Below are 26,471 nucleotides of genomic sequence, written 5' to 3'. Positions count from 1 at the left end.
TGTGTTTAAAGATGAGTTTCCAACTAATTCCACCACACACATCCTCAATTCAAATTTTCTGTCCAATTTTTATGAGATTTTTATCCAGTAAAACATTGTCTCCCTGCTCCCTCCAAGGTCATATCATAGGATGGGTGTTGGGCAGATACAAGTAAAGATTATCAACTGTTTACATTAGTGTGACTTAGTTTGAAGAATCTACCACTCTACCAATTAGCTGGATTATCTGAGGGGATGGATTTGTGGGGAAGTAGGAGGAATAGTGGCTTATTGGTTAGACCAGAAGAAGGGGCAGCTGCTTAAATGCAAGTTAAAGCAGGATATTTGGAGCATCTGGAAAGCAACATGAAACTCAGGCAGGCTGCGGATGTCTTTGAATACAGGAACAGGAGTGTCCAGACATGAGGAAAGCGATGATGAGATAGCAGACGAGTTCCAGGACAAATAAAAAAAGGACAGTAAAGGAAGAGTGACAGAAAACAAAAGGAAATGGGGAAGGGATCAAAGAAAGATGTCTTAGATGAGTGCAGGATTGTGTTAAAGGAAGTGATGAAAGCAGGGGGCTGAGGACATGTTAGAGGTAGCAACACAGCAAGTGTTAGAGAAGGCCAGCTTACGAGAGTGCTGCGCTTCTTCATTTGAGAGTAGTAGACTCCTTGTTGATAAAATCTATTGTGACTCATTATTGATGATTTGGAGGCTCCATATCTTTAAGGCAATGATTTTTAAATCAGTTTTTCTGTTATGAAATAGAGATACACAGAAATACCATCAGCCCGCCTGCTTATCAGGTTTTCTATATCCTGGGCATTTTCTTCTAGCCTACTTTATCCTAGGCCACATCTAAAGTGTAGATATAGTACTTCAACCACCTTGAGATTGTAAAATGTCTTCTGATATTCTTACGTCGAGTAGGGGCTTTTGGGGGTTAGATTTATTTGTTGAAGACTCTTGAGAGTCCCTTGGACTGCAAGGAGATCCAACCAGTCCATTCTAAAGGAGATCAGCCCTGGGTGTTCTTTGGAAGGAATGATGCTAAAGCTGAAACTCCAGTACTTTGGCCACCTCGTGTGAAGAGTTGACTCATTGGAAAAGACTGATGCTGGGAGGGATTAGGGGCAGGAGGAAAAGTGGATGACAGAGGATGAGATGGCTGGATGGCATCACCTACTCGATGGACGTGAGTTTGGGTGAACACGGGAGATGGTGATGGACAGGGAGGCCTGGCGTGCTGCAGTTCATGGGGTCGCAGAGAGTCGGACATGACTGAGTAACTGAACTGAACTGAACTGATAATAGCAAGAATAAGTCTACATAAGATAGGGGCTCTTGATTTATATTAATATGTGGGATATGAGTCAAATGGGACTACCTTGGTGGTCCAGTGGTAGAGAATCCCCGTGCCAATGCAGGAGACGTGGGTTCGATCCCTGGGACAGGAAGATCCCCTGGAGAAGGAAATGGCAACCCACTCCAGTAATTCTTGCCTGGAAAATCCCATGGACAGAGGAGCCTGGCCAACTACAGTCCATGGGGTCACAGATGAGTCGGCCACAACTTAGACTAAACAACAACAAATAAATCAAATCCTGAACAGAAACTCATGCACTGCTTTAACTTACAATGCCCCTCCTTAAAAAAATTTTTTTTTTAATTTTTAAAAAATATTTATTTTTAATATTTTGGTTGTGCTGGATCATCATCGCTGCACACAGGCTTTTCTCTAGTTACAGCGAGCAGGGGCTACTCTTCATTGCAGTGTGCAGGCTTCTCTTGTGGTGACTTCTCTTGTTGTGGGGCGTGGGCTCAGTGGTTGAATCACATCGGCTCAGTAATTGTAGCACAAAGGCTTAGTTGCTGCACGACATGTAGTATCTTCCTGGACCAGGAATTGAACCTGTGTTGCCTCCATTGACACATTGGCAGGTGGATTCTTATCCACTGCACCACCAGGGAAGTCCCTTTTTAAAAATAAATAAACTATAGACTTTTAATGTGACTATCCCTGTTTCTCTGTTGTGGTCTTTTGGACGAAAAATATCTATAAAAGATCTTTATAAATGGACTTCAGGAAATCTGGGTATAAGTGGATATTCTGATAAGAGCTGTTTATACTTATCAGAGGATTTGGTGTCAGAATTATTCTTTCATACTCTATAGCTAAAGAAGAGAAGAGTAAAATTTAGAGTAAGAGTCAATTTAGAAGAGTAAAATTTCTAGGTAAGCTATACTCTTCTAGGTTATTAAAAACTAAACCAAGGAAATACACTGCAGGGAATGCCTAGGAAAGTCATGAGTGCTGCTAAAGGTGGGCAAGTTAGTTTTAGTTCTGGGGTCGCCCAGAGTCGGACACAACTGAAGTGACTTAGCAGCAGCGGCAGCCAGAGTATTACTGATGTATAACGTTGAATGTACTCAGAATTTTAGGATCTAAATTATCAAACTATTTGTAAGAATTGTTTTCTCTTTCCCAGAAGTTTGAGTGGCTCTGCTGCCTTAACTGTACTACTAGAGAGAATGTGGAATGGTGTAGGAACAAACGGTGAAAGACTAATATCTTGACTTAAAGTTCTGTGGGTAGTTTGGACAGATACACTTCCAGGAAGATCAGAATATTAGTGGTATGTGATTTATAGCCAAGGTAATAAAGATGCAATAATAAAGAGATGCAGTATTGCATATAGAATAAGTCAGACCTAAAGTCTCCTTCCTAGTCTCTCTCTAGGTGCAGACCTCGGCCATGCACTATTTCTGAGTTTCCTGATTTAACAAAAATAAGGTAGTTGGATTAAAAGATATTTAAGTACACTTATAGCTCCAGAATTCTGATTATAAAAATGAATTGACTCCAGAAAGACAAAGGAAAAAATGAGAAATGAAGCTAAAAACACAGAGCTTGAAAGCATGTGATATGTAAAATTATGGTATAAATGGATACCAAAGAAAGATAATTCCTATAGAATTCAACGTATTAGCAGTACCTGGTATTATTAAATGCTCAAAAAGGTTATATTTAGTTGGATAAAAGAACTTACAGTAATGTTACATTAATTACATTTCATTAAGAATGAGTTCTGCTACTCTTTCCATTTGTCCCACCTTCTCCTTCCCCCACTGTGCCCATGGATGGGTCCATTCTCTAGAGAGAAGCATTGACATATATACATTACCATGTGTGAAAGAGCTAGTGGGAAGCTGCTGTGTACACAGGGAGCTCAACTCGATGCTCTGGGACAACCGAGAGGGATGGGATGTGAGGGAGGAGGCTCAAGAGGGAAGGGATTTATATATACACATGGCTTCTTCACATTGTTGTACAGTAGAAACCAACACAGCCTTGTAAAGCAATTATCCTCTAATTAAAAAGAAAAAGAATGGGGTTCTGAATATAACATTTTCAGGTTACTAAAGCTTATTCTTTTTAATCACCAGGACTTTAAAAATACTAACATTTTGCCAGATAACTTCTAAGTGAATCATTACTATTAATTTAGTACAAAATACATTCACACATATTTGGATGACTAGTATAAATTGTGACCCTCCCTCTTGGGCAGTTCCAAGGCAAAGTAGTCATGGGATTATACAGCTATCATGTAGTCCGCTTATGAAACATTGCCAGTATTATCAAGCATCAGGAGCAGGCTTTGCAGTTTGTTGACTATTTGTCTGATCCTCTGTTTAGTTTAGTGTTTACTTTTCTGGGTGAGTGTGGAGTATGTCATCAATAACAGAAACCTGAGAGGTTTCCTGGGCACAATTGTTAGGAGAGAAGCAGTTGTGATGGAGTTACTTGTTCATCTAAACAGTATATATTCAGATAAGCAACATTAGAATTCATTATGTGTAAGATCAAAGTGTACCATCCTAACATTTGAATTACCCCTCAGAAAAGTACAAATAAAATGTGCATGCCATTGTTAAATCATTTAAACCTTTTTGTGAATAGAAAAAAAAATCGCAGTTTTGACTATATAGACAACCACTGGCCATTTTCATCTATACTTAAGAGACCTCATACACACATGAAAGCCTCAAATTCTTTGTAGAGGAAAAAGAAAATTTGCCTCTCTTAGTGACTCTTTCTGGGGGTTTGCAGGTTGAGCCCTTTCAAAGTTAACAAAGAAAGAAGATCCCCTTCTACCCTATGCCTGGTATTTTATTATTACTGTAAGAGTAGGTTTAGTTACTAAAGGGTTGATTTCTTCCTTCTGGTTTCTACATTGATTACTGTTCTCAAATTTATCCTCAGTTTTCATTCAACACAGTTTGAACATATATATGTTACCTCTTCCTACACCTACTCCTACCCCTTACCCCTGAAAATTTAAATTAAAAATAAAAAACCTGGCCTTATCAATAAATTTGGAAATCTTACATTTAGATGAAATGAGACTTTAAGGAAAACTTCAGGTTTTATCAGCAACTAGATTTAGGTTTTGTTGTTTTTAACATTTAAAAAGATTGCTTAACTTAATGGTGGTCTTTTCATGGGAATTTTTCTTCTATAGTTTTTAATATAAACTGTGCAGCCAATTTTAGTTAAATGAGTTTGGTTATCTTTTTGGTCAGTTGATACCTATCTTGGTTGGCTTATTGATAGCTATCTTTAAATTCATTTTGATCTTGCTCAAATTGTGCATTGTGTTTTGATGGTGGACCATATAATGATTAATTCACCGTCAAAGCATTCATAATGTTTACTGATAAACTATGTGATTTTTTTAAATGAGTAGTTTTATGGCATCTTTAGTTGGTTGAAGAAATCCTTATCACACATTAAGTTTTCTAAAACCTTCTGGAACCTGTTTCCATTTTGTTTTGATCCATGTCTCTGGGATAACACAGTCTCATTCTTCCCACTTCTTCTCCATGGCTAGCCCCACTGTACTATTATGGGCTTCCTTGTTTCCTATATTATCTAGAGAAAAAGAAGATTGTTTTTCTCAAGCCTTGCACATGTATGTGTGTACACATACACGCATATATACACCCTTACCCAGAATTAGATGCAGAACCACCATGGCCCTCAATTGGATATGCATATACACAAGAATAGATGATTTGGTAAATGAGTGAGTGAATGGGAGAAAGTGGGCAGTGTGTGACCACAAACCACTTATATTCAATTTATTTTAAAGATTATCTCAACAGTAGCTCTTAAAATATCTGGTCATCTTTTCTTTTTTTGCATTTACTTTTTTTCAAATGTTTTGCTTGAGTGGAGGGACATACATATGCCTCTGGCTGATTCATACTGATATACGGCAGAAACCAACACAATACTGTAAAGCGACTGTCCTCCAATTAAAAGTAAATAAATTTAAATACTTTTACAAAAGGAAGAAAATAGCCTCACAGCATCTGTGCCCCAAAGTCAACAACAGGACTGTAATTAAAAGGCTGTATATGCTTTTTAAAAATATTTAAATGAAGATAATATGGTTTCTTATTTTTTCTTAATGTTTTTACTTGGCTGTGCTGTGTCCTAGTTGTGGCACACAGGATTTTCGGTCTTCTTTGCGAAAGGTGGGATCTTTACTTGCGGCGTGTAAAGTCTTAGTTGTGGCATGTGGGATCTAATTCCCTGATGGCCAGGGATCAGACCTGTGCTCCCTGCACTGGGAGCATGAAGTCTTAGCAACTGGGCCACCAGGGAAGTCCCTGGATTTTCTTTTAGATGTTGGGTACATGGCCATAGGGATCTCTTAATTTAAAAGTGCACCTGTCTTGAATTGATTCAGTACCTTTCTTGCCAGCTTATTTGTATAATTGTCCTTCCATTTTTCTATTTCTGTTGAATAGACAGAGACAACTATCTTTTTATCTGTTTATCCAGGACCTAACAGTCTTTCATGCTCAGTATTGTTAGTTGGATGAGGGTGTGGGTGGGTAGATGGATGGGTGGACTTTAAAGAAGCTATTTTAGGAAATTTTAGTCTTAATTGGGATGGTAAGTCTGACTGTCTTTTAGATTACCAAAGAGTAATTACCACATCTTGCACTAATTTCTGTTCCTAGAACCGTAAAGTCATCAGCCCCGACAATTATCAGGGATTCTCCTGTTTTTGTAGGTGTGAGATGCATTAAAATTGGACTGATTTAAGTAAAACTACATAGCTTCTTTCTGTATCTCAGTGAGAAGTGAAATAGCTACTACAGCTGATTATGAGAAAAACAGCATTTCTTCAAACCTGATCATTAAGGCAGTGGTTTTCCAACTCAGAGAAGGTTATTATTTGATGAGATGACCTAAGTCTTCTCTTTGAAGGGGAAAAGATAATGAATAGTCTTCTCTCAGTTTTGAGCTTTTCCTGCCATTCATTTTCCGTATATCTTGACATCAGCATGTTGCTTCTTTTTACCAGAATCTGAGTATCAGATTTAGTACAAAATTTAGATATTTAGGCACCAAGTTGAATAAGTCAATATTTCCAGGGACTTTGTACCAGAACATTTTTAAAGTTCTGCATTAAAATGATATTCCCCTTGTTAGGTGCTGGCGGGAGGGATGAATGGTGAGTAATTGCTTAAAGGTTTCCCTTTAGGGTGATAAAAATTTTTTGAAACTAGGTAGAGGTGATGGTTGTACAACATTGTGAATGTACTGAATGCCACAAAATTCAGTTCATTTCAGTTCAGTTGCTGAGTCGTGTCTGTCTCTTTGCGACCCCATGAACTGCAGCACACCAGGCCTCCCTGTCCATCACCAACCCCTGGAGTCCACTCAGACCCATGTCCATTGAGTCGGTGATGCCATCCAACCATCTCATCCTCTGTCGTCCCCTTCTCCTCCTGCCCCCAATCTTTCCCAGCATCAGGGTCTTTTCCGTTGAGTCAGCTCTTCGCATCAGGTGGCCAAAGTATTGGAATTTCAGTTTCAACATCAGTCCTTCCAGTGAACACCCAGAACTGATCTTCTTTAGGATGGACTGGTTGGCAACAAAATTATATACTTTAAAATTATTAATTCTATTCTATGAATTTTGCTTTAAAGAAAACACTATTTCCTAACTTTTTTAGTTCATGCTGTAATTATTACTTGTAGCTCAGAGGATAACACCTTCCTGTAGCTAGTATGGTTGTATAATTATTCCTTTAAATTATTAGAATAATAGGTAGAATTGTTTATAATAACACTTACTAGAGTAGAAATGAGCGCTCACTAGTTAAATGCCAGAACAAACCAGGGTTATCCCAGGCAGACTGGAAGAACAATCATGTTACCTGAAATTAACACCAGATGCTTTTATGTACAAGCTCACCACCACATCTCAGTAACTGTTTACATTATTAGATCAAATATCATCTTAAAATTATTTCTCAAGATTCATATACAGCACTTGATTCTTTAAAGAAAGCCAGTTTGTACACAGTTGACAAAGACTTTCACATGCAGATAAAAGCCTACTTTTAACTTTTAAAAAGTAACAGTCTCAGTAAGTTAAAAAGCAAAATAGGATTCAGTAGACATTTTTGTTTTCAATAAAAGCAATGAGTATTAACATGTTTCTTAAATCCTGTTTCCACTACTGTTTGGATAAATCATACCTGCCATCAAGTAAGTTGGTCTGTGCATGCCAGTGTACAGACTGCAGTTATATTTTCTTTTCTGTGACCCTGTCACTGTCAACTCCTGCAGTCAAATATTGTTAGAGTAGCGGGGGGAAACCTAGTATATTTAAGTTAATGAACGATGGAAATATAGCTTATTAATACGCTTATCCTCAGACTTCTGGCCAATATCTTCCCCCAGCCTATCTTTAGTTCTCAGAGATACACGGATATTTTAGCAGACAGTGCTTTTGTCGTGTATCACAACATACTGGTGGCCTTTCTCTATAGGCCAATTACTAGCTCATGATTCAGTTTCCGATGCAGGTTTACCGTGTCTTTTTCTGTTAAGCCAGTGTTGTAATGCCGTGTCTTCTGTTTAGTGATACCAATAAAATAGTTTCACAACAGGGTTAAGAATGGACTCTAACACATATGTTTTACCTTTTCTCTAGAACTGTCAAGTAATCCACCTCTAGCTACCATCCTTATTCCTCCTCATGCTCGGATTCAAGCAGCTGCTTCAACTCCTTCAAATACCACAGCAGCCTCAGGTGAGGACACAGAAGTCTCTTCTAAAAACACATGATTTGGTTTTGTCTCCATTTTATCTCATTTGTTGAATGTGAATGTTTAGTACCTTTCAGCTATCAAAAACATAGCATAGCCAAATGATTAAATGTGAATAAAGTGTTGCTTTAATTTCCAAAAAGCTGAAAGGACCCCATAAATGCTTTATATATAAGGTATAAATATCTTATTATAATATAAGTGATGTCACTTTGTTATTTTAAAAGTCATGCTTTCTGTATAATTTCTTGATTAATATATTAAATGAGATGCTTATAGCAGAAAATGGTCTTCAGAAATGTAATCTTATTGAAGATAATTCACTTTAATTCCATTACCCTGAATGTAAATTATATTAATATACTAAAGAGGCAAATGTTCAAGAAATTGGAATGTAGATTGGTGTAATTTAATCATTTAAAGGGCTGAAACTGCAATGCAAATTCATTTAGCTAAGACTTAGATCAGAATATGACTAAATCTTTTCTATCCCCTGCCCCCCAAAAATACCCAAATGATCTCCCAGGTTAGAGCTCAGGTATACTGCAGCAGCAGCAGCATACTGCTGGTCCTGGAGCTGGTTCATGTTGGGACCTCATTTAATTAAAATTACTCGCATTACAATGTTCTGAAAATACTCAACCCTTGAGTGAACTGAAGGTCCTCCGAAGGACAGCTAAAATGAAGTTAGAAATAGGTAGCACAATTGGACTCCCCCCACAGCCTCCAAAATGCAGATGTCAGGAGCTGACTCCATTTTTACTTAATCATCTGTTGCATTTAACCTAGTTGGATCAGATTAATGTTTGCCCAGGGGCATTTATGCTCCAGGAAATAAAACCTTGCATTAACTAGTTCTTACGGCTTCCCTGGTGGCTCAGATGGTAAAGCATCTACCTGCAATGCAGGAGACCCGGGTTCAATCCCTAGGTTAGGAAGATCCCCTGGAGAAGGAAATGGTAACCCACTCCAGTACTCTTGCCTAGAAAATTCCATGGATGGAGGAGTCTGATGGGCTACAGTCCATGGGGTTGCAAAGAATCAGACACGACTGAGCCACTTCACTTTTACTAGTTCTTAGCATTCAACAGTGAAGTCAAAATCTACCTCCTGTTGTCTGACAGAGTTGTTTGTTCCTATCCAATCTTTTGAATGTTGCTAATAAAGATTGACAACATTTCATTCTAATCTGTGGCCCATCTTCATTCCAGAAAAAGTCTAGGAAAAAAGGTCTCTTTTCTAGTTCTAGTTTCATCAGCACATGCTACCTTGAGAAAGTCATTTGAACTTCATTAATTTTAGTAATATCCTGTTCATTTTCTCAATCTATAAAGTGAGTGGCAATGCTCTCCTCAAGTAATATGGTACAAATCAAATATGTACTGAAATATGCTTTGAAGTTTTTAAATGAAAAAATAGAGGTTTTTTGTTTTGCTTTTAACTATGACCTGTATTTAGAAGGAAAACAGAATTACTTCAGTGAGCTATTAATCAACTTAAATCACTGGCCTAGGTTATAGATTGTGTTGATTATTTAAAACATTGAATAGGCCCTAATCCCAAACTAGCACATTGACTTGTTGAGCTAGTTTATAGGAATTGTTTTAGACTATGAATACAATAAGAATTATGATTGGTAAGTTTTGGGTAATTTTAAATCATTTTCTTAATGTGAAATACTAGTTAATGATTATAGCTAAGATTTGGGGCAAATTGTCTGCCTGGTAGGAGCGTAGTATAATCTGATTTTGATGTTGCTTTGATACAAGTTACAGCAGTCATCAAAAAATAATTTTACTGCTGTATATACATTTTTATAGCTGTTGAAATCAGATTTCAACATAAATATGGAAACTGGCATTGGGCTTTGATCCTGAGGGTTTACTTTAAAGTTGAAGTAGATCAGGATATGAGGAATTTTATAGGAATAGTAGACTAAGGGCAGAGCTAAAATTAGTTTAAAGAAATACATGCCTTGTGTATCTTAATACCAGGAAGGATTTCAGATATTTCAGTAAGCTTCCTAGTGGCTAAATAAAAAAGTGTTATCTGTTTAAAATTTCCCATATATTTCATTAGATGAAAAGCACACTGGTGGCTTAGGAGAAGCACAGTATTTCTGACCCTGCTGTTTGAGAAGTAGTTCTCCTTTAGGGCTGCAAATTTGGTACTATAAGCTAGTAGTAAAGAATCCGCCTGCCAATCAGGAGACGAAAGCGGTATAAGTTCAATCCCTGGGTCAGGAAGATCCCCTGGAAGAGGAAATGGCAACCCGCTCCAGTATTCTTGCCTGGAAATCTCCATGGCTAGAACAGCTTGGTGGGCTAGAGTTCACCGGGTCTCAGAGAATTGGACACGACTGAGCATGTGCACACACAAGAGAGAGTAAATGAAACTCTTGTCACTATTTCAGCAGTAAATGTAATGGTGACTCCATTTGGAAACTTTTAAATGCCCCTCAGTATGAGCTAAAGGCACAACACTACAATATGGTTAAAGCAAAACAGTTTTCTTTGGGGCCAAAGTTATGGGAGCCAAGTAATGTCACCTAACATAACTTAGGAAATGCTCATCTAGATGAAGGGGTTGACTGAATGGCCTTAATGGCCCAGATTTAAGTAAATACATATGTATGTGCATGTATACATATTTTAAATAAGTATTTGGTAGTATAAGTTACATTCTTTAGTAAGATCTTAAAATATACATGTTGTTTGCTGTCTCTCTTAGCATCAATTTCTTTATCTGTACAATAGGAATAGTAAATAGCCACCACATAGAGTTATGAGAAGTAAGATATAAAGTGTACAAACTGCTTAACACTTTGCCTGGTCACATGGTGGGCCTTCAGTGAAAGGAAACTGTTAACACCATTTTATTGTTATTGCCAAGTAAGGACAGATTCGTAAATGTTAAAAACCAACCATGTGAAAGACAGGGTTGACATCCATCCTTTTATGACAAAAGAATATATGACTCGCTTCACCTGAATAAATGGACATCCCATCTCCACCCAAGCAGGGAGGAAGTGAATGCCTGCCGACATGACAAAGCATTTCCAGGTCTGCTCCAAGGTATGAAGAAGTGAAATATTAAACTCCAAAGCCATGGGAAAAAAAAAAAAACTCCAAAGCCTCTGACCTTGAAAATCTGAACCTGGAAGTTTTTCTAATTTGGAATTTTCAAAATTAGAATTTCTAATCACCCACCCTAGTTACAGCATCACAGTAATTCACATTTGGGTGAATGAATTGCAATATGTACCTCTAACTAAATAAGAGTAGTTAGTTCTATCCAGTCCTGTCCACATGCAAATATATGTTTAGGCAGTTACCGACATGGGACACACACTGCAGTCCATGGGGTTGCAAGAGTCAGACTTAGTGAGTAAACAAGTTACATAATAACAAAAAGGAGAGCAAATATGACCTGAGTGGTCAGCAGTAGGAAAATGATTCAATACATTATGAAATCTCCATTTTTATGTAACTATAAAAGACAGTTATCATAAAACTTAGATTTGTGGAAGTATTCATCTTAAATTATGTGGAGAAAAGTTTAAAATCCTACGTACCATGTTGGTAACTGGACTTAAATGTGTATTTGCATGTGGATAGGACTAGATAGAAATATACAAATATTAAAACAGTTGTGGTTAATCAGTGGATATGGAGGTGGTTTTTTTCTCAAAAACTTTCATTGTTTAAATCGTTTTTAAAACATGTCAGTTCCTGGGGGCATTATATCTGACCATGGCTCTGACTGACACAAGAAACTTCTGAAAAGTGTACACACTGTTCTCAGACCATAAGGTATAATTTCTGATTTCAGTGTTTGTATCTATCTGATTTTTCTCCACACCCCCAACAGATCCTCCCATTCATTCCATTTGGGAGACCATTCATCTGGACCCTGTAGAATAGTAAATCTTCAGGAGTTATAGTTTTACTGATCATATATGAATTACTTTAGAGATCATCTGATCCAGTGCCAGATGAGTGTAAGATGTAGTTGGGAATTTCAGCTGAAGCAATTTTCTCTCTGTTTCGTATTAGTCCTCTGGGTAAGGTTTCTTCCAGTGCATTGGTTCTGCTATTAAAAGAAATTTGAAAACCACTGACTTCATTTTACTCTCCTTATTATCTACTGAAAGCTAGTGTCCCATACTTGTATATATTCAGAAACTAGAATATTCAGTAGCACATTCGATCTTTATATCACTTTGTTAGAAATTTATTCCCTTATATATATCTCTTCCACTCAATGATCCTACTCTGGCATTATAGAAAACCAACCCAATTCTTATTTGCAAAAGTCCTTCAGATTTTAATAATGGCTATGGCTAGCATCTTCTCCATACTAATGAGAATTTTAAATCCTAATCCTGAATATGTTCTAAAATATCAGAATGTTAGATTTTCTATATAGTTATTTGTCATCTGCACATTTTTATAAACATACCAATTTTTGGCCTGTCTCTAAGCAACTAATAAAATATATCAAAGAGGACAAGGTAGAGCCTACTAGATTTTTTTTTTTTTTTTTTGCCTTTACCAAGGTTACTGATGTTAAATGGGACTAGACAAGGCTTACTAGGGATTATTCTTCTAATGCTCTGTAAATAACTCTAAATTACCCTTCTTGTTGTTTGCTTAACTAGAGACCAACTGTACAATATTCATTTATATACTAATGTTATGGAAATTAGTAAAAAAAATCTTTGTTTTTGTCAAGAAAACTTTCAGATTTTTTTCCATCAAGAAAGAAACTGTGTCAAAGATGGAAATGAAAAAATTTTGTTGAAGACTTACAGGGAATTTCTAGTGCTTAAATATTTGTAAATTGAATTTCTGTAATTCGTTTTAGAATGTGTTTTTAGACTATAGATTCTGGGTTTAAAGACATTTAAAATGTATAGATTTCCCTCACCTTCCTTGGGCTGCATTTTGTTTATTAGGATTTTTGTTATATCCTTTCCAGGTTGAAAACCCTTCTAACAGAAAAGGGAATCATGATAAGAGTTGGACAAGGTCTGTCTTCTCTGTCTTTTTACCTGGTCAGGGGGCTTAACTTTTCTTGGTCTTGCTTTGAAAACCTTTTACTGTTAACCTCATTTAAACTGAATTTGGCTTGTTCTGACAGGTTCACAGTTTTATTTTTCTATTCTTCCTGGGATGTGTGCCCTACTTTATAAATTATGAGCTCATCAAGAAAAACCCTTTTATTTGGGTTCTTTGGTCCTTCTCGTTTTACTTTGCAGAGAGAGTGTATGCAGTTATTTGGTTGGTCAGAATTTTGTTTTTTATAATTTTCTATTTCCTGTCAGGTATTAGCCCCTTTTGAAGATTCTAACTACAAAATCATACTTATCTGTTCCCTGAACTTTTTGAAATGCATTTTGCTAAAGTCATGGTTCAGATTTAGCCAGGACTAGTGGTCCCTTTTTCTGTTACACTTATTTTTTACCACAGAATTCCTGTCACCTTGCCACCTTCTCCATCACCAGCCAGTTTTTTTCTAGCTGGACAGAATTAAACCCAGAATAATTTCTCCGATTGTTTGTCTCCACTGCATTTGACAAATAAAGTGTTACGTTGAGTCAGTGTATTGAATATCTACTTTTCTGAAGTGACAGTCCCCTCCCCTCACCCCCTCCCCAAGTATCGCGGCCTGTGGCACTTTCCTAATGTGCACTGGGAAAGCTGCACCCATCTCCTGTCTAGTTGTGGAATCCACAGTGCATGCCCTCAGGTAGTGGTCTTCGGAACTCTTCCTGTCTGTTTTCGCTTTATCTTAATCTGAATGTAAGGATTTTTCTCTATTAAAAACATAGTGTCTAGTTATGTATGAAAAAAAACCCATAATATCTAGTTATTGTAGAAAATAAGACTCTCCATATTCTCACTTCCAAAGAAAATCAAAGGTAACACTATATTGTATATTTTAGTCTAGTTATGAGTGGACAGAGACTGGCTTTTTTTTTTTTAATGGGCTTATAGTATATGGAGGAAGGTGATATATGACTTTACAGTATTCAGCTAGTATTCTAAGCCTATACCATAATTTATTTAACTAATTCCTTAATGGACATTTGAGTTGTGCCTCAGTTTTTAGAGGAATTCCTAAGTCAAAAGGTGTAAGGAAGTTTAAAATTTTTAGTACATACTGTCAAATTGTCGTCCAGAAAGCTTGTCCCATTTTATACTGGTAATGCACATATTTTTTCATTTCTCCATTACTTCAGCACTAGCCGGCCCAGAGTGGTGGGGGGCAGGGTGAGGGAGGTGGGAGGACAGCATGTACATGAGCACATCTGTATTTTTATGCATTTCCAACTTAGTAGATGAAGAAGGTGGGTATCTTTGTTAGGGACAGTTCTATGCCCATTTCCTCCTATTGGCTCTGTGTTTGAAGTTTTGAAGTATAGACTTCCATCCATATGTCACTGACACTGATGAGACTGTATCTAAGACTGTATCTACCCTCTGTTAGGATTTCAAGTTCACTTACTGAGTTTGCATATAGATACCTAGAGTCATACCATCTTGGTATTATTTTCACCACAGCAGTACTAAGTATCACTTCTAGGAAATTGCTTATTTTAATGTAAAACATGTTGTTTCCTGTTAAGTCAAAACTTTTACCTGGGTTTTTCCTCCTTCCTCCAAAAGTATTGTAAAATCTTGATTGAGTTGGTGAATATCCTATCAGACATTCTTCTGGGTATTCTTCCAGTGTTCCTCAGTTCCTTACTTGAAGTCACCTGTTTATATTCATATGCCTTTTCTTATTCTTCATTCCTCAACTAAGTTTTTTAACTTAAAAGATAGAAAACACATCCTTTGTCTCCATGGCTTTCAGTTTTTTACCTTGAACAACCAAGCCTCCTAATTAAGTGTTCTGCCCCTGAACACAACAGCAGTTAAGATCTCTCTGCTGCCAGCTGACCAAGTATAAACAGTATTGTTGATAAGCCCTCCAGGTTTGCTGCTAGATTGATTGCCTCACTGGTTCCTGAATTTCGGTTCTGTTTTTTAAATGACTGGATGCACCATGGTATCTCATGCCACACCTTTTCCTTGTAATATTATTATGATAAGAGAGGTGCTGATAATTTTGCTGAGAAGTGCTTCCTCATTATGATACACACAAAATTATCAAAATCATGATAGACATTATAAAGAGAAAAAACAAAAATCAAATCCTTTTCCTTACTGCTGATACTTTGATTTCATTAGTGTAGAGTATGATTTTAGTTTAAATGTAACATTGGGATATACCTTTCTTTGTGAGTAACAGTGTTGCTTGTTCATGTGTCAGTTAATAACACTAATGTGAGACCTAGTTTTAAGTAGAGGCATTTCCACTTGGAACAGGCTTGAATGGGAACATCTAAGATTAGGACCTTATCAGTTCAGTCACTCAGTCATGTCTGACTCTTTGCGACCCCATGAATTGCAGTACGCCACGCCTCCCTGTCCATCACCAACTCCCAGAGTTCACTCAAACTCATGTCCATCGAGTCAGTGATGCCATCCAGCCATCTCATCCTCTGTCGTCCCCTTCTCCTCCTGCCCCCAATCCCTCCCAGCATCAGTCTTTCCCAGTGAGTCAACTCTTCGCATGAGGTAGCCAAAGTACTGGAGTTTCAGCTTTAGCATCATACCTTCCAAAGAACACCCAGGACTGATCTTTAGAATGGACTGGTTGGATCTCCTTGCAGTCCACGGGACTCTCAAGAGTCTTCTCCAACACCACAGTTCAAAAGCATCAATTCTTCGGCATTCAGCTTTCTTCACAGTCCAACTCTCACATCCATACTGGAAAAACCATAGCCTTGACTAGATTAGACCTTTGTTGACAAAGTAATGTCTCTGCTTTTGAATATGCTATCTAGGTTGGTCATAACTTTCCTTCCAAGGAGTAAGTGTCTTTTAATTTCATGGCTGCAGTCACCATCTGCAGTGATTTTGGAGCCTCCAAAAATAAAGTCTGACACTGTTTCCACTGTCCCCATCTATTTGCCATGAAGTGATGGGACCAGATGCCATGATCTTCATTTTCTGAATGTTGAGCTTTAAGCCAACTTTTTCACTCTCCTCTTTCACTTTCATCAAGAGGCTTAGGATCTTAGGGTGTAAACAGTACATACAACATAGCCCAAGGCTCCAAAACTTTATCTTTTAGAGGAGTTGAGCTGTCATGAGCCAGTTCTAAATTATAAAACTAGGATGGCTCATGAATAGAAATGCACAAAATGGGCTTAGGAGAGCATAATAAAGTAAGTAAAGTATACTTAAAGTTCCCAAGTATATTTTACACATAAAGCACAAAAAAGGATTTGATATATCTGAAATATGCTCTTTCACTGATATGCCAATAATGATTTTATAGCTTTTGAGAAACTGAAAACATGTTTAGAGTAAATAAGGAACTTTGTTTTATTTTTATTTAATTTCAGTTAAATTTAAATAACGAAATGTAGCTTGCAGTCATCCTATTTGAGAGTACAGATAGAACATTTCCATTATTACTGTTGGGCCAGACAGTGAACACTTGTATCAGTTAGGTTTAACTTTTATAGACTTATAGTTCTGGAATATTGAACCTTTGGAACCCCAGCTCCCTTGTTTGTTCTCCGTCCTTTTCCACCTGACCTGTTCCTTGATTTTCTGCTTTTCTGTTTAAACCTTTTGGCCCGTTTATAAATGTGGGACCTTCCCTTCACACTCCTTCCCCTCCCCATTTTACACATTTGATCAGACACATTTGGAGGGAGAATGGACAGGACTTGGTGATGCGTTGGCAGGAGTGTAAGAGTAAAGGATCACAGTGAGAACTTTTGGTTTACCACCTAAGCAACCAGATGGTGCAGTTTCCTCAGTATTGAGACAGCTGCCCATCAAATCCATGACTCAATTATCTAGCAGCTCTTACAGATCTCTTAAGACTCTGAAAATAAAACTGTGACTCCTCTCCTGGAAAATATGTATATCAGATATGGAATTCTGTACATAAAAATCTACTCTAGGACAAAAGTCACAGCCTGGTGTACTCTTGGGGGAACCTAATACTTTAGAGCTTTGCCCTTAGTTTCACTATAGGATTGCCCAACTTGTCATTTTTACCTCTGAGGTCATACAGAATAAAATGGGTCTCAATACATGTACAAGCTCCCTTTGCCATACCCAGTACCAGAGCCATAGAACCATAGACTCTTCTCAGGATTAGGGGAAAACCAAATGAACAACTGGTGCAGTCTTCGTGTCTTGAACAGTTTATCAGGAGCATACCAAATATAGAGGAACTTGCTTGGTAGTGCTCTCATTGGCTTGTGAAAATGTATTCATTAGTTATCTACTGCCATGTATCAAGATACCCCCAAATTTAGCAGCTTAACAGTAAACATTTATTATCTCACACAGCTTTTGTGCAGCCTAGCTGTGAAATTCTGGGTGAGGGTTTCTCATGAGGTTGTAGCCAAAATGTTGACCAGGACTGCAGGCATCTGAAGGATTGTTGCCTGGAGTTGGAAGCTTTACTTCCAGGATGACTCATTCCTGTGGGGAGTGAATCTGTGCTGGCATTTGCAGAAGGCCCAGCCCGTCATTGTGTGAACCTCTCTATAGCACTATACAAGTTTCTAATGTTGTGGCAGCTGGCTTCCCCTAGACCAAGTGATCCAAGGAGGACAAGGTGGAGGCCACAGTGTCTTTTATGTCCAGACTTTTGGAAGTCACACACCATTATTTCTTTGATATCCTGTATGTTACATAGGCCGGCCCTATTTATTAGAGGAAGGGATTACATGAGGATATAGATATCAAGAGGTGCATGCCTCATTGAAGCTATCTTGGAGGGTGGCTACCACAGTGTAAAAAGAATGATCTTATCCCTTCTTCCCCCAAAGCTGACTGTTCTCACCTTTCACCCTTAAATCCATCATTGGTTTGTTGGTTTATGGTATATCAGAGGGCTGGTCATGAGCATTGGTTTCTAGGAATGTTGGAAATCAGTAAATAATCTTCCCTAGTGGCTCAGACAGTAAAGTGTCTGCCTACAATGTGGGATATCCAGGTTTGATCCCTGGGTTGGGAAGATTCCCTGGAGAAGGAAATGGCAACCCATTCTTGCCTAGAGAATTCCATGGACAGAGGAACCTTGTAGGCAACAGTCCATGGGGTCACAAAGAGTGAGTGACTGCACTTATAGTTTACAAAACACCTTTATCTCTGTGTATCCTATTCAAACTATTTGAAAATTAGATAATAAAATAACCATACTGGTGATTTTTATTATTATAAATTCACTGATCTATTTTAATGTAATAACCCTTTGGTTAATAGAAGTAGACTCTGTAAATTATATTGGATTACATAGGGGTTAGGTCTGAATAAAAGCCCTCTCTTCTCCCTTTGATAGGAAATCTTTTCTGCTTGTCTCCTACAGCCCTTAAAGGTAATCATTCTGTTCCTCTGTTCCCTCTGTGCTCTGCTCTCCCAGTTTTGTTACCTCTGTAACCTTGGGCAAATTATATCATTTCTTTGTGCATTCGGTTTTCCCGTTTTCAAAATGAGTGCAACAGTTGTGCCTATTTCTTATAGTGTGGGCTGAATGACATGTTTGCCATGCACTTGGTATGGTATCTGGCACATTGATAAGCACCCAGATGTCAGCAGCTGCCATCACTGATGCTGTGGTGATGGTGGTGGTTATTGCAGTCACACTAAATTACACATTTGTGTATTTCTAGATGTCTCTTTTATCTTTCCATTTATTGCACAATTACTAAGCACTTCTTAGGCCTTATTACATAGACGGTAGTATTATCACCATTTTACATATGGGGAAATTGTGGGTAGAGAGGTTAAATAACTTGTTCCATAATCACACAGCTATTAAGTTGTACAGTGGAGTTTCATACTTAGTAAATATTTGTGAAAAAACATTTGTGAAATTGGATACGACTTAAGGAAGATAAACAATCTTAGCCTTTTTTAAAATCATAATGCCAGATTTCATCACTTTTATCAGTACATATGTAAAGGGAAGGGAATGAAGAATCAAGATGAGTTTTGTTGCTTTTAAAGAGTTGCTGTTTAGACATAGAGAGCAGACTTGCGGTTGCCATAGCGGAAGAGGGGAGGGGAGGGAAGGACTGGGAGTTTTGGATTAGCACATGTAAACTCTTTCACAGGACAGACAAACAAGAGGGTCCTCCTGCACAGCGCAGGAAACTATATTCAGTATCCGGTGATTAAACATAGTGGAAAAGAATATTTTTAGAAAAGAATATAAAAAAATAGTTACTATTTAAATGTTTGAAAAGTTATAGAAATTTCAGTAAACAAAGTCTAGTGACCGTTTATCAGAATTTTAAATTAATGAACATTTAAATTATAGAGGGTCCATGTTAATTCAGATTCAACTCTGTAAACAAATATACAAAACTGACAGTGGGATCAAAATAAGCATATACCAAGAAGAACTTTAAAAACATAGCTTTGCTAATTCAATAAACCAGACAATCTGTTGGAGCTACTGTTGAGTTTACGGAAGTTCACATCGTTTTTTTGTTTTGCTTTTCTCCTCCCTATGTTTGTTTTATATCCCTCTGAATAATAGAGAACTCTGTTCTTTTTCTCAGCAAAGACTTTTATAACCTGGTTTTAAGTAGAGTTCATTGCACTGGGCCAAGATTTTGGGGGTTTTTTTCGGTTTTGTTTTTGATGAATGAATTCAGTGCTGTGATTTTAGATATCAGGAATAATTTAATCAAAGTAATTAGCTGTTAAAATTTTACTTATCAGATGATTTGGAAATGACTCAAAGAAAAATAAGAGATCATTAAATTACAAACCTGAGGAATATGAATGTCTTAAATTTTATCATTCAGAAGGTGATTTTGTTTCTGATTATATGTCCACTTAAAAGGCTTGTGCTTTTTATTATAATCATTTCAGCAGGTCTTTGGATTTATCCAAGGAAGAGGAGACTAGTTTTGGGAATGTCATAAAGTCATAGGTAATAGCTAATGCAAGGTCATTGGCAGATTAGTAGCTAAATAGGATATTGCCAAAGAGTAATAATGGGCTGGCTGGAAACGTGGATGAGTCCTGGTGAGTGCTGGCCGATAGCTAATGACCAGCATGGCCAGGGGTGTGACGATGCTAGTATGTGTGCTGATAAATTACCGATGACTGGTGGATCTCGAAGACCTGAGGAAGACCGTAATCTGACAGTTTCACCTGTCACCCTTACATGTTAAAAAGGAGAGAGAAGTTCTGTTTGATGACAATCATGCATAGGCTCTGAGTGCCGTCCAGAGCATGAGAGATGCTGCAATGGCAGGGCTTGTGAGGAGCGTTATGTTCTGACATACGTTCGTGCCTTCCAGGCTTTCTCAGGAGTTTTTAACACAGCCTGTGCCTAAATTATGAAAACAAACATTTTTCCTGCAGAAGCCTTATAGGAACCTGTGGCCTGAATAGGAATTGATGTTAGGTTATTGAGACACAGAATTTGAATGATCATTGAGAACAAAACTCCTGATAAACAGGGCATGTACAAGAAAAAACAGGGGTTATGAATGAAGTATTAGGTACAGTTACTAACTGGTTAATGTGAGAGACTGTTTACCTGCCTTTGGAACATAGGTTCTACGTTAAATAAGATGTATCCTTTCTTGCCCACCTGTCCTTGAGCCATACAGATAAATTAATGTGATGCCATGCCATGGGCAATGTGGACCTAATGGATGGACCCTCATGTCATAATGCCTGCACTTACTTGCATGAAAAGAGGATTAGAAGCTGTTTTGAAGGAAATAAAACGAATGGACACAACCATTCATATTAAGAGATGGAAACATTTCTTCCCCAAAGGTTGAGTTAAGTTTAAGGGCAGATTGTTTAAAGGAATAATCAGATACTTTGGAAGGAAGTATAGTTTTTAAAGAGTAGCTATCAAAATGATAAGCTGAGTATCTAATCCTTAAGAGTTCCAGTATTTTAGTCACCTGATGGGAGCAGCTTACTGAAAAAGTCCCTATTGCTGGGAAAGATTAAGGGCAGAAGAGGGTGTCAGAGGATGAGATGGCAAGATGGTATCACCGATCCAGTGGACATGAACTTGGGCAAACTTTAGGAGATGGTGAGGGACAGGGAGGCCTGGTGTGCTGCAGTCCGTGGGGTCGCAGAGTCAGACACGACTGGGCAACTGAACAGCAAGAGTTCCTTAAGCTAGAATTGCTGTGTGTCCTTGGGGTCCGTTTCCTGTTCAGCTAAAAAATTCAAAGTAGAAAGATTCAAGGACCAAATGTTGCATTCTGCCATAAAATTTACTCAGGATACAAGAGAGCTACAGTCTCCAGAGGGAGATAGAACTTCGAGTCTGTTTTGTTGGTGTCACCAGCCTGAATGGCCAAGAGTGGCGGACTTCTAGGATGGTGGCTCTTGGAAGTTGCCCATCTCAGTCAGGCCACCTCTCATCTTGATCAGGGTTTAGTGTGAAGTTTTTGAGAGGAAATTTGCCTAGCCATATATCCCAGTCATGTGTGTAAGACAGACGCAACTTGACTAGCCACTGAAACAGCAGTATGTTGCCTACCCACGATGGAGAGCCAATCTGGACACAGTTAAATACCTTTTTAAATGTTACTGGAGGCTATGAAATAATAGTGAAGCTTAAAAAGTATATGTGTTGGGGGGAGGGCGTGGATTAAGTAGTAAAGATATATGTATTCCCAGAGTATTAGGCAAAGTAAGCTCAAGTTCTCTGACGTTTCACTCTAAGATGCTTTATTGAATTGAATAATGAAATTGGTCCTTCAGTGGCTATTTCTTTGCTGGTTGTGTCTTCCATTTCTGTGAATAATGGAGAAGGACTATACTTAGAAAGCAAGCAGTTGAGTTTGATTTACGCTTAGTGCTTCTGCCTGTCAACACTGACCCATATTGCTTTCATTGCCTCCACTCATTCACCCACTTAAGCAGATGGCATATTATAACACCATTCAGAATTTCTAGCAAGCTTTCCAAGCTGTGCACTGTTCATTTATTTTCAGGTAAGCTGGATTCCAATTGCATATTCATCCTGTGCTAATCCCAGCTATGGCAAGAGCTTTGATAGAAATGTTCTCTGGCATAAGTCTGTAGCTTATGCAGAGGCACCATCTTCCCTGCACTGAGACTCATCCAAGGCACATACTTAGATCTATGCAGAAAGAAATTCATATTTCATAGCATTGTTGTTGTCATTCAGTTACTCAGTCGTGACTCCGACTCTTTGCAACCCCGTGGATGGCAATATGCCAAGCTTCCCTGTCCTTCACCATCTCCTGGAGCTGTGTCCATCAAGTCAGTGATGGCATCCAACCATCTTCTCTGTTGTCCCCTTCTCCTCTTGCCTTCAGTCTTTCCCAGCACAGGGTCTTTTCCAGTGAGTCAACACTTCACTTCAGGTGGCCAAAGTATTGGAGCTTCAGCTTTAGCATCCGTCCTGCCAATGAATGTTCAGGACTGATTCCTTTAGGATGGACTGGTTTGATCTCCTTGCAGTCCAAGGGACTCTCAAGAGTCTTCTCCAACACTGCAGTTTAAAAGCATCAATTCTTCAGTGCTCAGCCTTCTATATCTCAACTCTCACATCCATACATGACTACTGGAAAAACTATGACCCATAACTATGACTAGACGTAACTTTGTTGGCAAAGTAACATCTCTGCTTTTTAATATGCTGTTGAGGTTTATCATTTTCTTCCAAGGAGCAAATGTCCTTTAATCTCACGGCTGTAGTCACTGTCCACGGTGATTTTGGAGCCCAAGAAAAGAAAGTCTGTCACTGCATTGTTTCCCCATCTCTTTGCCATGAAGTGATGGGACCGGATACCATAATCTTAATTTTTTTGAATGTTGAGTTTTAAGCCAGCTTTTTCACTCTTTTCTTCATCAAGAGGCTCTTTAGTTCCTGTTTACTTTCTGCCATAGGGTGGTGTTATCTGCTTATCTGAGGTTATTGATATTTCTCCCAGCAGTCTTGATTCCAGCTTGTGCTTCATCCAGCCCTGCATTTCGCATGGTGTACTCTGCATATAAGTTAAATAAGCAGGGTGACAATGTATAGCCTTGACGTACTCCTTTCCCAATTTGGAACCAGTCCATTGCTCCTTGTCTGGTTCTAACTGTTGCTTCTTGACCTGCATACAGGTTTCCCAGGAGGCAGGTAAGGTGGTCTGGTATTCCCAACTCTTTAAGAATTTTCCACAAGAGACTGAGCCAGACCTGTCTTTGAGTGTCTGAGCGCCTCTTGTGGAGTCACGGGTCAGCAGTGGCCTGCCACAGAGAGAGGGACTCTGGCTACAGCAGACCTGGGAGGTGCAGCATGTGGCATAAATCCTCTTGGAGGAGGTCACCATTAGCCCCACCGTAGACTGCCTAGCAGACAACCCACAAACTGGAGAACAATTATACCAAAGAAGTTCTCGCACTGCTGCAAAAGTTCTAGGGCCCACAACAGATTTCCCAACCTGAGGATCCAGCAGAGGGACTGAAATATCATAGTATTGGCCATATTTAAAACAGCATTCCAGATACTGCTCTCAGTCCACAGTTGAGGCCACATTCTTTTCTCTCTGGTGTATTACAGCACTGTTCATGCTCTCTCTTGGGGCTTTCAATTTGCAGATGCTAATGCTGGAGACCGTGGACAGACCAATAATGCCGCTTCTGCATCAGCTTCCGACTCCTCCTGAACAGTCCCGAGCAGCCAGCTGCACAGGAACAACCACCAGTTTACTTGAGTGTCACTCAGCAACACTGGTCACGATTGGAAAGAAAATTAAAAAGAGAAAAAAAAACCTATTCATTTTAGTGTTCAATTTTTTTATTATTATTGTTGTTCTTATTTAACCTTGTAAAATATCTATAAATACAAACCAGTTTCATTGTATTCTCACTTGAGGGAGATCCAGGGGGTGGGAGGGGTTGTGGGGAGGGGGAAAGCGGAGCACTAGAACACACAATCTCTCTCCCACGACAATCTTTTTTTATCAAAAGTCTGCTGTTGTATACTTTAAAAACAGGACTCCTGCCTCATGCCCCTTCCACAAAAGAAGACTTTGTTCTGTGCTGAAGTTTTTTTGAACTTTGTTTTCTTTTAAAGTCAAGTGTAAGACTTGGGTATAGTGCACAGCTTGAAATTGGTTGGGAGCTTAGCAGGTGTAACTCATTGGGGACTTAAATGTCACTTGTAAAATTAATCCATATCCTCGGGTACTTGAAGACTTGCCTTTGGCATGTCAATGGCAGGTGTGGCAGACAAAGGAAATGTGTGTCATTTGTAACCCAGGAGGTCAATAAAGTTTGAATCTATATGGGGAAAATTCTTAATTAATGTCAAGGTTTTATTTTACTCTTAATCAGTGCTAGTAGTGAAGAAACTTCTGTAGGTAAAGAAACTTCCGAAGCTGTCAGGGGAGAAGCGTGTGTGCTCTTTGTGTGGGTCTTTGTTTGCCTGACCAAAGGTTCTCTATAAAACTTAGTACAGTTTTAATCTCGTGACCTAGGAGAAGACTGAGAAGGGTGTTGAGCTGGCCACTCTGGCTGCAGAGGTCAAAAGCTGATAAACCTGGAGGAGAAGGGTGGGCCGGGCAGATCTCACCACTGTGAATGAATTTGTCCAGATTTTATTTTCTAAAGTTGCTTCCCTTGGAAAGATACACTTGAGAGGACATTGTAGTTAAATAATGTGAATTGTAACAGTCTACTGGTTTATTTTTCGTATTTTTTAATTGCAAATTGAGCTTGCAGAAATTGCCACATTCTGCATATAGTTCTAATTTTAACTCCAAATCCAGAATCTGTATTTAATTTCAGCTTTTTTAACCTCAAGCTTTTTAAATTTTATTTATTGATGCATGTGAGATAGGCCGTGATGATTTTAGATGGTAGGAATATTAAAAACTACACATGAAAATGACATAAACAGTCACTTGTACCTGCTGACTTTATAGGAAAGCTGATTATATAAATGTGTGTATATGTGTTATATACATAGATTCAGTGCTGCCTTTTGTTTGGGGTTTTTTTGTTTTGTTCTGTCTTTCTGTTTTTGTCCACAATATCAAAATTGACTAGTTGAAGCATGAGGATGTTTCCCCCTACACCTAGTTAAGAGTTTTTGTTTTCTTCATATAATCAGTGAACAGTGTAAGACTCAGTCTCTGTTTTTGAAGAAAAAGCAATATTCCTTGGAAAGCAAGGAGAATTGAAGGATTACGTTGGCAGTAAGGAAATAGATTTTCACAGCTGGTTTGTTTTATATTTTTAAGGTTGACATCTATGTGGGCCTTATATACTCTAAAATGAACCTTAGACACCTTGGTGCTTATGGGCCATTACTTGACCTATGAATCTTTAAGGCACAATCAGTTGTACTTTACATTTAAAGATCACTTGAGTGATGGCCGCCTTTCCCGCCTACCTTCCTTCCCCACACACCTTTCCAAGGTTAGCTGATAACTGTTGGGCTGCAGAGCTGAGCCCCAGACTGTAACCTTTCACCCTCCTTGTTGTCACCTTAGGTCATGTTAGGGGCGTTGCCCTCCAGGTGATTCGGAAGTGGAGTCTCTTGGCAGCCCTCACGCAGGTCCCAGCACCCTGTCCTGCTTCTTAACCAAGTGTGTGTGACTCTCCAAGAGAGTCGTACTGCCTGCTGACGTGAACCAGTACCCAGAGAGGCACCTGTGAGCCATCCTGGTTTTCACTCACTGTCTAGCTAAGCTCTTAAGCCACAGAAGGGTTTCTCCAACCTCTGGTTATATCAGAGTTCATGAGAAAGGAAACACACTCACTCAAACCAAATCAAACAAATTGCATTTTACTTTTCGTAATGAGCTTCTGAGAGCAAATTAAGATTTGAAAGAAGTCTGAATCAAAGTATTTGACAGCATTAATTCTTAAAGGGAATGGCTTTGATAGACCATTTCAGAAAGGGTTGATAAAGAAGCTGGATGGCAGGTCTGTGACAGAGAAGTGGACCTACTTTGAGACCAAACTACCCAGCCAGACATGTGGACACAGACAGTGCTCTGAACTGATATACTTGCTGGAGAATGCAAAAATCTGTGCTTCTTTTAGGAAACACTTCCCGCTGTAAATGGGATAAGAGAAGAGAGAAAAGTCAAGTTTTTCTCTCATTTTAATTGTGTATGTGTGAGGGCTGAGGTTCGTGATTTTTCTTTCTCAAGGATCATGGTGGGATCACAGAACTCTTATACAAGTGGGATCCAGGTCTCTGAATAATGTTTTTTGTAAATAATAATAATAAAAGCTCCTCACCAAATTCAA

General features: G+C 38.5%; 1 protein-coding gene across 6 annotated transcripts in view; it reads left to right on the top strand.

The window, feature by feature from the left end:
* The window catches only part of GSK3B (glycogen synthase kinase 3 beta), a 215,096-nt gene extending 188,625 nt beyond the window's left edge, over positions 1–26,471 (top strand). For 2 of the 6 annotated variants that reach the window (XM_069554987.1, XM_069554971.1), the window contains 3 exons: positions 8,010–8,108; positions 11,146–11,198; positions 23,808–23,984. In XM_069554987.1, the coding sequence (XP_069411088.1) occupies positions 8,010–8,108; positions 11,146–11,156 (110 nt within the window). In that variant the 3' untranslated portion in view covers positions 11,157–11,198; positions 23,808–23,984. Of the gene's footprint in view, positions 1–8,009; positions 8,109–11,145; positions 11,199–13,104; positions 13,155–23,807 lie in introns of all 6 variants that reach the window. The other 4 variants (XM_069554962.1, XM_069554953.1, XM_069554995.1 and 1 more) reach the window with 3 other exon arrangements.

The sequence above is a fragment of the Ovis canadensis genome, chromosome 1, assembly GCF_042477335.2.
Source record: "Ovis canadensis isolate MfBH-ARS-UI-01 breed Bighorn chromosome 1, ARS-UI_OviCan_v2, whole genome shotgun sequence".
Classification (NCBI taxonomy): domain Eukaryota; kingdom Metazoa; phylum Chordata; class Mammalia; order Artiodactyla; family Bovidae; genus Ovis; species Ovis canadensis.
This window is presented reverse-complemented; position numbering and strand designations above follow the sequence as displayed.